Here is a 12,133-nt window from a genome sequence, read left to right as displayed (position 1 = left end):
TGCTTGTAAATGGCATAAGATTACATGCCTGCACTATATCTCCCTCTTGTAGGTGTTTCAGTCCCATTACAGCTGGGTCTCCCTGATGTTATCCCACCACAGTACAGCTCTCTGAAGGATATCTGCACCCACACGGTCAGAGCAAGACTACGGCTACTCTATCATTTCTCTGATCTCATGTACTCATCTTGGAGGTTATTGAATCTCAGCCCCAATAATCAGGTATTACTACTATGTTACCTGACATGAATGTCACTGATAAATCTGCATTATGTCATGTAGTCAGACAAAACTAATGAATTTCTTTGCATACGTCAACATTTTTAGCCATATTCATAAAGAATGGTATTTCCTCTAGTAATATCTGTTGGGGAAAAAAGTAAGAGAAGAACTTTCTTGAACTAAGAAACTACTTGTCAGTAATCTGGACTGAAAAGATCTTATTTTTTAAGTCTGCAAAAATTAATATTCAATACGACACATCGCTGACCATATTTATTAAGAATAAAGGTGAATTTTCAGAGCGAAAGAACTTAAACTTTCATATCAGTGAGGAAGACATGAATACCGTTAGTATGTTTATGTAAATTAAGCAGAAAGAAAAGTGTGGAGATATCTATTGGACTGGAATGCATTCTGTTGTGAATATGGCTTTCTTAGGTGCCGGTGGTTTTGGTAAGCACCCAGATTGCTTTTGATTTTATAAAAGAAAATTACCTTTGTATATTTCTAGTATTGCTATTTAATTTCAAATCACTTTACAGTAACTATATTCCCTAATGTATCCTATAGAGAATTAAAGCATGTTTTGGGCCCACAACACAAGACCATGTAAAATGAGTGCGCTTTCTTTGTTGAAAGCTTATCTAATTATACATATTTTTATTTTAAGGATTCATTTGATTTTTTTCACAGTCTTAGGCCCGTATTCAATTAGGGAGCGAAAAGTCCGTGCTGGACTTTTCGTTCCACATCAGAGCTTTTCCTGGGATAAAGTACCGGGCGCGCGCCCGCTTTATCCCCATATTCAATTAGGAAGTTGCTAAGACGGGAGCCTGCAGAAAGGTAAGCATCGCTAAAAATTCAGGAATTTTCGGGTTTTGTTCCTAGGACCCCCCTAAAGATGTCCAGACATGGGGGTTCACTCTGGGACCCCCCATTTAACCCTGCAGAATGTGTTCGGCATTTTTAAATAGCCACGGCAGGTGTTTTTTCGCGACATTAGGACAAGTAATGCAGAAGAGCACTTAGGTTTTTTGTTTTCTTTTTTTTAAGTGGTCCCATTGGGGTACATGAAAATGGGTACTAGCATATTTTTAAGTCCCTAAAGTCATTTTTAAAAAATTCAGCAAAAATGCACCTGCCGCTAATAGCCTGTTCTAGAAAATACCTGCCACATACTTTCAGAATAGCCCCGAACCTATTTCCCTATTTTTAAACACTGTTTTCCCTCTTCTTCTTCTTCTTTTTTTTTTTTTTTTTCACCCCAAAATTTTAATTAATTTTTTTGGGGTGTCCCTATTTTTTTTTTTTTAACCAGCTTATTTTTAGATGTCATTCCCAGGGGTGCAGGATATATTTTTTAAGACTGCACCCCTAAACCCCAATTCTGCACTTTTTTTCGCCATGTAAAACATGGTGAAAAGTTAACCCCATTTTTTTTCTTTTTTTTTTTTAATCTTTTTATTAAACAGCAAAGGCAGTTATACATTGTACAATGCAAAAACTGAGTATAATAAAGTTATCAAATATACAACTGGTCTGTTTCTTTAAAACACACAATATACAAAATTACTGTTATTAATTTTCAAATTTTTTGAATCTAGAACAAGTATAAATTAGATAGAAATTATTTCAGAGTATAGAAAAGAGTACCAGATTTAAATTTAACATACTAAATAGACAAAATTTGCATATACTGCAGCAAAATTAGTATAATACATCATAAAAAGGGAAAAGGGGGAAAATAAAAGGTCTAATATAACATATAAGCAAAGTCATTCAGGCTACACAGTCTATATAATTAGTATAAACAATAACTGGTATTTTAATATATTATCATCAACATATCAATATAATTCGTGTTGTCATGTAAATATGTAGAGTAGAGGGAGTGAAATCGAAGATAAAGAGAAACAAAGTTAGAGGGCGAGAAATACGTTGTCAGAAGGTATTTCATGAGGAGAAGCACATGTATAATGGTGACAGAGGTTATTTTAGTTAATGTGTCTTAGCATAAACCATTCCGTATGTTCAAAAACTTTCCATATATTGTTCTGGGTTTGGTTTGGTAAACATAGTATATAAGGTTCCCATTTTTTGAAGAAATTTGTACTCCTTTTTCGATGTTAAGGATAGCCATACGTCTCTCACCATAAATAACCTCCAGCAGTGCAGTTTTCCATTCATTTAAAGTGGGCGCTGACTTTAGAATCCAATATTTAAGAATGAGTTGTTTGGCCACTGTAACCATGACCCTCAGGGAAGGTTTCCATAAATCTAAATCAAAAGAGGATTCTGATTCCCATATTGAGAAATCCGTGAAAATGAAAGCTGCCACATTTTTGGATAATTTAAGGTGTAATGTGAAATTTAAGTAATATAAAATTTTATTCCAAAATCTATGGATTTTTCCGTAATACCAGAGGTTATGTGAAAGAGAGGCATTAGAACAATTACATTTTACACAGTTTCCTTCCTTCCTTCCTCCAATGGTACAAAATGTTTCCTCTGAGCAGGGGATATATATGTGCGATTTAAAATTCTTAAATGGATTTCTTGCAATCATGCCGATTTGAGGCAAGGTAAGACACAGTCCAAGTTCACAATAATTGACTCAAAATCACATATCTCTGGAATTTCTGTATGCCATGCTTCAGCAATTGTTGACCAAGCATGTATAGATACTTCTATTAGATGTTTATAGGTGAGCTATTCTGAATTTGGTTGAGCGACACATAGATAAAATACGGGACATGATATCTGTGTTATCTGAAACCCACAGGGGATTATCTAGTGATTGTATAAAATGGCGCGTTTGTAAAAACCTAAAAAATTGTGAGCGTGGTATACCAAATTTATCTTGTAATTGCGTAAAAGAAAGTATAAAGCCACCTGGGTCGAATACGTCCCTAATGGACATGATGCCTTTTTGACTTCATGATTTAAAAAGGGGATTTTCAAGAGAGGGGATGAAGCTTGGATTGCCCCATAAGGGGATATATGGGGATGAAGAAGGATTTTTCTTTAAATGTATGTTGACCCTCAGCCATGTAGTGTAGGTGTCCCAAAACAGAATATTAGAACAAAATGACACAGGAATGTTTGTTTTTGGGGAGTGTAGCAAAGCTGCTGGGGCATAGGGGTAAAATAAAGCTTCCTCCAAAGCGGGGTTAGTATAGTAGTCAGTGTGCAGCAGCCAGTCTGTTATGTAACGAAATAAAGCGGCTTTCACAAAGGCAGAAATGTTTGGAACACCCAAACCTCCTTTGTTTTTTGGTAAATAGGCTCGAGATCGAGTCATCCTAGGCTTCTGGTACTTTCAAATAAATAAAAAAAAAAATTGTGTATACTTCAATATATCGGTTTTTGTTAATGTAATGGGTAAAGTTTGTAAAAGGTATGCTAGTTTTGGGAATACCACACTCTTCACCACTGTCACTCGTCCGAGGAGAGAAAGTTTACGGTCTTTCCAATTTTGGAGTTGGGAGTTTAATTTATTTAGCAACGGTGTGAAGTTGATAGTATAGAGAGAAGCTAGTTGTGCCGGTATGAATATACCTAGGTATTTAAGATAGCGTGTAGCAGTTGTAAAAAAATAAGCTATATGAGGTTAGGAAGGTAGGTGCATTAATGCGAAGCAGTTCAGATTTATTCACGTTGATACGATAACCTGCGAAAGAACCAAACTTGTCAATTATGTCTAAAAGAGCGGGAATTGAGCATAGAGGGTCAGATATGAAGAGCATCATATTGTCTGCAAATAAAGACAGTTTACATTCTTGGTCTCTGATACGAATGCCCTTTATCTCCATATTTTTGTCTTATTGCTATTGGCTCAAGCGCAATTGCGAACAGGAGCGGAGAGAGTGGGCAGCCTTGTCTTGTCCCTCTCTGTATATAAAAAGGAGGTGATAAATATCTGTTGGTGAGGATCTGGGTAAGGGGGGAAGTATATAAGGACATTATAGTTTCAGTGAAAAAGGCGGGCACCCCAAAACGGCATAAAGATTTGAACAGGCGATCCCAGGTCACCAGGTCAAACGCAATTTTTGTCAACAATTTATAGTCTACATTAAGTAGAGAAATGGGTCTGTACGAGGAGGGAAGAAGAGGATCTCTACCTGCTTTTAAAAGGACTTTCACAGTGGCTGAATTAAAATATTGGGGGATCGATCTGTTGTCCATTATGGAATTGAATAAATTGGTTAAAGTTTCTATGATTTGGGGACGTAACAGTTTGAAGAATTCTCCGCTAAGACCATCTGGGTCAGGGACTTTGAAAGATTTGAGAGATCTAATAGTTTGGTCAACTTCTTCATGAGTAATTTTGCCAACCTGGTTCTCAGCCTGTGAGGAGGAAACCTGCGGCAGAGCATGTGATTCCCAAAAGGCATCTCTTTGCGTAAAATCTATTGGGTCTTGGGAGTAGAGATTTTGATAGTAACGAAAGAAAATGTTTGCTATATCTTCTCCTTTGAAGTGTATGATGAAATGTTCGTCTCTTAAGTGCTGCGATATTGTTATGTGATTTATTTCCCCTTAGCATGTTTGAAAGAAGCCGGCTAGGCTTATTGCCATGCCGGAAAAAGTGTAGCTTACCCGAGTAAATATATTTGTCATCCATTTGGGTGAGGGTTTGGTCAAAATGCAATGTGCACTCATTATATGTAGCTCTAGTTAATGGTGAAGTCTTTAAGGCTTGAAAAGCAGACGTTAAGGATGTTTGTGCGGATCTGTAAGTCGCATTCTGTTCAGTCCTATATTTTTTCATGAAGGAAATAATTTCTCCCCTTATTACCACCTTAGCAGTTTGACAATATAAACCTGGATTGTCTTTATGTGCTTGGTTATTCATCTCATACGTGGCCCAAGCTGATTCCAGCATTGATTTACATTTAAGTGAAGAAGCGAATTTCGCTGGGAACCACCACTGGGCGTGTGATCCTAAAAGGAACTTCCCTTGAACATCAATCCAAACAGGGGCGTGGTCTGAGATGGCTATGGGTTCAATAGATGTGTCGACAACCATTGGGGACAATGAGTTAGATAAATAGAAGTAGTCAAGGCTAGAAAAAACATTGTGAGTGGCTGAATAATGTGTGTATTCTAAATCAGTGGGATGTCTCGTTCTCCACATGCTAATAAATTTAATTCTGTTGCCATATAATTTAAGCCTATTTTTGGTTGTTTGGGAGGGGTACGGGATGAAATCTTCCTATCTAATACCGAGGAAGCTACCAGATTAAAGTCGCCCCCTAATATGATCTTAGAATCTGAAAAGGAATATAGTTTATTAATCCTAAGAGAAAAGATTTGTCGTATATATTGGGGCCATAAACATTGCATAAACAGTATCTAGTGCCGTCTAAGGTGACATCCATGAGAATGTAACGGCCATTTTGATCCACATCAGTGGAATGGATGTCATACTGGATACCTTTACGTAGTAAAATTGCCACTCCCCGCGATTTAGAGTTAATTGATGAGGATGCTAGCACCTGATGTTGTAGTGTATTTAACTTGGTATGTTCTGTGGGAGTCAAGTGAGTCTCCTGTAAGTAGGTGACATCGGATTTAAGTTTATTAAGTTATGTCAATATGCGTCTCCTCTTCATTGGTCTATGTATCCCCCTAATGTTCCAAGTATGAAATCTAAGGTGGGAAGACATCACATGTTGTGGAAATTAGATAAAGTAAGTGGTGGAAATTTATAGCGGGGATAGAAACAATCCCCCTATAGTACCAGCAGGTGTTAAATATGATCATAACAACAGAGACATTTAGGTCAATGTGAGTTGTAAATAAGTGGCATAGGTTAAGACATTTGCGATTCATATGATATAAAAACACAAACATAGAAATAAAAAAGAAATAGAAACAAATATTCGTGCAATGAAATCGTGCATTGTAAGTGAACATAGTAATGAAACTGTAACCAGTGACCACAGCCACCTTGAAAAACAATAACAACAACAATAGCTGTGAGGCAACATCACAAATAGGGAGTTATAGCCCTATATCAAAGGATATATAAATCTTAAGAATGTGAAGAAAACCTGGTATATGTATCAAATTAGAGATGGGGCATCTTCACAGGATCAATCATTATGGTCCATTGAGGAGGAGTTAGAAGCCTCATTTTCTTCATTAAGGAAAGCCTGGGCGTCAGCAACTTCTGTAAAATCTTTGGGACCTTGAGGCGAGTAAATGCGAAGTCTAGCTGGGAATAAGAGAGCGAAACGAGTTCCTGATTTGATGAGTTGTGAGCAAATAGGAGACCTGTTTCTGCGAGCCCTGGCAACCTCTGCAGAATAGTCTTGAAATAAGAGGATGCGTTGACCATCCCACTGAATGGGGCCTTTTTGTCGAGCGGCCGACCACATGAGATCTTTGTGTCGGAAATTTAAGCATCTAAACGGCTCTAGGACGTGGCGTTAGAGTCTCGGAAGGGACCCAGTCTATGTGCTCGTTCTATTTCAAAATTATTTAGTTCCGCCGAGATGCCAAGTAGCTCTGGGAGGTCAATTTGAAGGAATTTAGTAAGGTCAGTGCCTTTAATTGTTTCCTTAAGACCCAGGAGTCGCAGGTTGTTGCGTCTGGATCTATTTTCCAGGTCGTCAACTTTGGACAATAATTGTTGCTGAGTTGTTGACATGGTAGAGACTTGTTGGTTTAAATCTGAGAGTTCATGAAAGTTGACACCAATCCTATTCTCATTTTCGCGCACCTGCTGAGCGATAGAGGGCATTTGTGTTTTGATATCAGCTAGTGCTCCCATGAATTTGTCTGCTTGACTTTGTAGCAGTGGTTCCACTGTTTCTCTAATAGCTCTGACAACCTCCATATAAGAGAGAGGGACAGGTACCGATCCTGCTGTATTTTGGGTAGTATTGGGTTCAGGATTGTGCATATGATGTATGTCTTCCACCGTATCTGTGGGCTGGTCTGCACGTTTATTGTTACCCCTGGCTCGTTGCGTCTTAGGAGTAGGTGGTGGAGCCATGAATTTATACATGTAGATTATATTATTGAATTTCCCCAGGATAATATATTAGTATTATGAAAGATGTTGCTTAGAAATGGCCGTTAACTTAGGTACTGTATGGGAGATTTTACACCTCAATTGGTTTTGAAGAGACTTGAAGGAATGGATAATAGCACCATCTGGTGGTAAAAACTGATATTGTTACAGTTCCTCAAAAAGGGACAGAGAAAATGTGAATATATATATATATATATATATATATATATATATATATATATAGGGGGTTTCAAAAGCACATTCAGCTATATGCAATAGAGTGGATGGGTTAATCATATACAAGCTTTCTGTGTTTTTTATGTGACGTCCCCTTCGTTTTGTATTGTAATGACTTGGCTGATGTGATACTGTGCAGTACCTTATCAACTTGTGGCTGCAAAATGGCTCCGGCGTCTAGCAGGTATATGCACCAAGAGGATCCTCCAGGGTACTTGCTCTGAATAATACGTCTGCGGCTGCAGGGACCCGACCAGCGGCGTCCCCACGTGTTTCGGAGGCTGCACGCGCTCAGGGTGCACTCGGCAAGCGGGTGTTATAGGTCCCGCCGGTGTTACAGGTAAGGTGGAGGGGACGGGGATCCGGTCCCAATACTCCAGGCTGCGGCTGCAGTGGCGCTAGGCCGTGTGTATTCCGGTGGTCCGTTTCCGGGCACCGTGACCCCGCAAAACACCGGGAATACCCGTTCTGTGGGGTTAGGTCAATTTGTAGCGGCAGGACAGTCGAGCGGCACTAAGTGGGAAGAGCGGATCTGGTGGGATAGAGTCAGAACGAGCAGAGCTCTGACTCCATGCTGCTGTCTTCCTCGGCGTCCAAGCCACGCCCCCTTCCCCATTTTTTTTCAAAGACTTTTCGAACGTGCGAAAAGTCTATGAAATTGAATATGGCTGTAATTGAAATAGGCAAAAATTACGTCATCGGCGATAAATTATCGCCAATTTCGACTCTTCGCAGCCTAAATGAATACCCCCATAGTGTTGCATTTATTGCCCATTCTGATGATCGGAGCTCCTAAAATATCTTTTCCTCGGCACTCTGAAGGGTAGATGTTGCAAACCTTGGGGGGAGAAGTATCTAACCTTTGAGAAAGAGATAAAAGTCTATGTACTAAGTCTTGGAGAGAGATAAAGGTCTATGTACTAAGCCTTAGAGAGAGAGATAAAGTACCAATCAATCAACCCCTGTCATTTTTCAAATACAGCCTGTACAGTGGCATTAGAAGCTGATTGGTTGGTACTTTCTCTCATAGGAATATACATATTCCTAAATAAATCCTACTGTTTTCTTTACTCTATCATCTTATTTTGTCTCTCTCCTCCTCCAGTGAACTGTCTCTTTGTCTGTTATGTTATATGCCAGCATAATACTATTATTCTAATTAAGTATTTTATTTTTTCAGAATAGTACATCCCATTACAATGCGGGAACATGGGGTATTGTGCAGGGTCAACTTAGGCCTCTACTGGCCCCCAGAGTTTATACACTTCCCATGGTCCGATCTATTGGAAAAACTATGGTTCAGGGAAAAAACTACGGACCTCAAATAACTGTAAAGCGGATCTCCACTAGGTTTGTGATTATTACTATTTTCCTTTCACAAAATTCTAGAACCTGATCTCTGTCAATCATTCTGCTCCTTTCTGTCTCTTACCCAACCTTTCTCTCCTGTCACTGTTTTCCTCTCAGGGGCCGAAAGTGTAAACCCATATTCGTGCAGATTGCCCGCCAGGTAGTGAAGCTGAATGCATCTGACTTGAGACTCCCATCACGGGCCTGGAAAGTGAAGCTGGTGGGTGAAGGAGCAGATGATGCTGGAGGAGTGTTTGATGATACAATCACTGAGATGTGCCAGGTGAGCAAAATCAGCATAGACTCCTTTCTTTCTTTCAGACACGTTAAATATAAATCGTTTCTCATGCACGAAGTTCAACAGGCTGAGTGTTAATCCTTTCCTATAACCATGTTTTTCTTCTACCATTCACTAGGAACTGGAAACGGGAGTAGTTGATCTTTTTATTCCATCACCAAATGCAACTGCTGAAGTGGGTTATAACAGGGACAGGTACTGTATTTACTATCTACTTTTCATTTAAAGGTAATGCCTTAATTTAGCTGCTCCTTGGGGCATTGTTAGTTTAAATGAGGAAGGATGTTGCTGAGGAGCTGTAAAGGGGAGCAGATTAAGTTTGAGTTAAGTTAACTACTAAGGGGGGGATTCAATTGCAGGAGAAGGGTGCGAATTGATGTTGTGGCAACGTTTAAATGCCGGCAACAGGTGCCCATCTCGCACCCTTCACTCGGCCGGCCAAATTCCCGATTCACGCAAAAGTGCTAACTACACCATGGGGTAGCGAACACTTTGGTGCAAGATCCTGCGGCCGGCTGAATGGATTCGCCCTTAGATGAATTCCCCCTTAAGTGCCCAGCTCCTACACTAGCTGCATATCGCTATGGTAGCAGTGTCCCATAACAGGAATCAGAGAAATAGAATTATTGCTAAGTTCTCTTTTAATATTCTCACTAGCATAGTATTGTACTCATTGCTTTACCTAGGAAAAAAAACAACCAAATTGCTGATCATTCAATCAAAATGCGTCTCATTACTGTCAGACATGTTGTTGTATGCAGGTGGCAAGAACCCCAGTATCAACCTACGTGTGTTCTTATATCCTGTTTTCACCGTCATGACCTGGCAGATTTGTCCGAGGGGCAGAACATCCAGATCTCATCTAGTTTGGCCACCTGCATATCAACAAAACTGCTTAAAGATTATTATTACAGTTGAATGTAACACAAGAATTGTTTTGCAGATGCAAAACTTACCACCATCCGGACGTTCGGGCTTCCGACGTTTGGGATGCCGATGCTGCTATCCTGACGTCCATCGGGCTATCGACGTGGGGCATTATGCCGGGCAGCGGGATTCCAGTGTCTGTATTTTGACTGCCGGCATCACGTCCGCCGGCATATCAACTGCATCCCCGTTCCATGGTATCTCACGTTACAAAGTGACTTAGCAAACAATAAGCTTATTATTTTCTCAGTAAATAAATAAAATTAATTTTACATAAATTCATTTTGCTGTTGATAGTTATGCATATACTTAAGTTGCTATGTCACTTTGTAACGTGAGTTACCATGGAATGACCCATCTTTTGAAATGGTTGAAGGATGTTATCATTGTTTCTACTTAAGGGTCCATAGGGTATCCACAGGATACCTTGGGGTATAGGTGTGACGTCAGTCATCGGGCACCAAAGAGTTAAGCTTTCAGCCTCCCAGGATGCACTAGGTCCCCCTCCTATACCCCGCCCCCAAGCCAAGGCACCTCAGTTTAGTTTGGTGCCTGGCCGGAGTCGGGTGCACCTGTCGGAGTGGGGGCTAGAAGAGCCCCTGAAGCTTTCTTCTATGCAGCTGTGGCTGCACATTTGGATGTACAGCATGGACAGTCAGTCCTGACGTCCATGCTGTCTTCCCTACACCCCCGCCGGTACCAGAACGCCGGTACCGATCCGGGGATGCTGGTGAGCATCTGGGGTCACAGCTAGCGGTGACCCCAGATGTTCCGGACCATGGCCGGATTTAAGGGGGACAAAGGTAAGCAGCGGGGTCCCGCGGTGGGTCCCTGCTGATCACATGGTCCTGAGTCCCCAGGCAGGGGCCTCCCTGGGGACTGGCTGCAGCATGGAGCCAGGCGACCAACCTGCTCTTCCACTACCCCCTGGGACAGCGGACCGCAGCAGAGCGGTAGCGCTGCGGCGTCCCAGGGGTTAAATGCATGCCAGGGGAGCGCGCCTTCCCTGTCTCACAGCCGGCGCCTCCCCCGCGGCACACAGCCCTCTCTGCACGCTGCCGACTGGTCCTGTGGCAGCGCTCCTCCCCCAGGCCAGCCTCCCCTCTGCTCCTCGGCGGCCATCTTCCTCTGAACGCATGGTGAATGCTGCTGGAAGCCTGGACGGAAGCATCGTGGTCTGGGTCCCCCCGCATACCTCTCCTCCGATTTGGGTCAGGTCTGTGTATGCTGCGCTGTGTCCTACCAGGCCCTGTGTCTGCGTAGTTGATTGATCAGCGCTGTTAGTGCAGGAATTGATATTTCTTTGCATTGTATGTGACTGCTAGCGCTGCTGCCTGTAACTTTTCTTCTAAACTGTCAGCTTTATTACTATCCCTGTTCTTTCTGCTAAGCCCTTGCGGTGCGGTGCTGCTGGGTGGTCTCTCACCTATTTGATCTATAATTGGTGAGAGGGGTCACATACTTGGTGCCATCATGTCTGAAAGTGATTTTCCTCTCCGGCTAAAGTGTACTACGTGTAAAGTACCGTTAGCGGAGGGGGAGGGTAGCGCGGAGGGCCTCTGCCGGCAGTGTTTGTCCATGGCGCGGCCTCTTACGGTTACAGCACCGGTACAGGAGCCGCCCTGGGCTTGTTTCGCTCAGGCGCTTACAACCTTAGTGGGCCAGTTAGCTCTGCAACCCGCGTTTACACCGATGGGTTTGTACCAGCAGTCAGTGGTGTCGTCACCCATGCAAGGTTTCCCACGACAATTGGTGGTACCCCACAGTCTCCCTATTTCCCCGCTCCCGGTTTCTCAGGAGCCGCCGTGGGTTAACTCCCTGACGAGTTCTGTACAGCACTTGTTGGATGTGTTGCAAGGGGAGTCTGTGATCCGGCCACATAAACGGCCGGTGGCGTCTCTGTCGGCTCCTTATGAGGATGACGAGGGGACGTCTGATGATGGGGAGATTCTGGATCCTTACGATCAGGAACCTCTCCATACTAAGGACGCTGACGCTAAGTCCAAGGTATATATTCCTGGACTTATTCGGGCAGTCCGCACAGCCTTGGTGATTGAGGACGAAGTTCCCCCAGCGGC

At 42.1% G+C, this 12,133-nt stretch overlaps 1 protein-coding gene across 12 annotated transcripts in view; it reads left to right on the top strand.

Annotated features, from left to right (window-relative positions):
• Positions 1-12,133, top strand: part of HERC1 (HECT and RLD domain containing E3 ubiquitin protein ligase family member 1) — a 305,583-nt gene that overhangs the window by 280,353 nt on the left and 13,097 nt on the right. For all 12 annotated transcript variants that reach the window (XM_088446526.1, XM_088446573.1, XM_088446582.1 and 9 more), the window contains exons 72-75: positions 53-222; positions 8,661-8,830; positions 8,948-9,113; positions 9,247-9,323. In XM_088446526.1, the coding sequence (XP_088302652.1) occupies positions 53-222; positions 8,661-8,830; positions 8,948-9,113; positions 9,247-9,323 (583 nt within the window). The remainder of the gene's footprint in view (positions 1-52; positions 223-8,660; positions 8,831-8,947; positions 9,114-9,246; positions 9,324-12,133) is intronic.

This window comes from Taudactylus pleione, unplaced genomic scaffold (assembly GCF_031769625.1).
Source record: "Taudactylus pleione unplaced genomic scaffold, aTauple2 ptg000019l, whole genome shotgun sequence".
NCBI classification, from domain to species: domain Eukaryota; kingdom Metazoa; phylum Chordata; class Amphibia; order Anura; family Myobatrachidae; genus Taudactylus; species Taudactylus pleione.
Note: the sequence above shows the minus strand (reverse complement) of the source record. Positions and strands in the feature narration are given on the sequence as shown.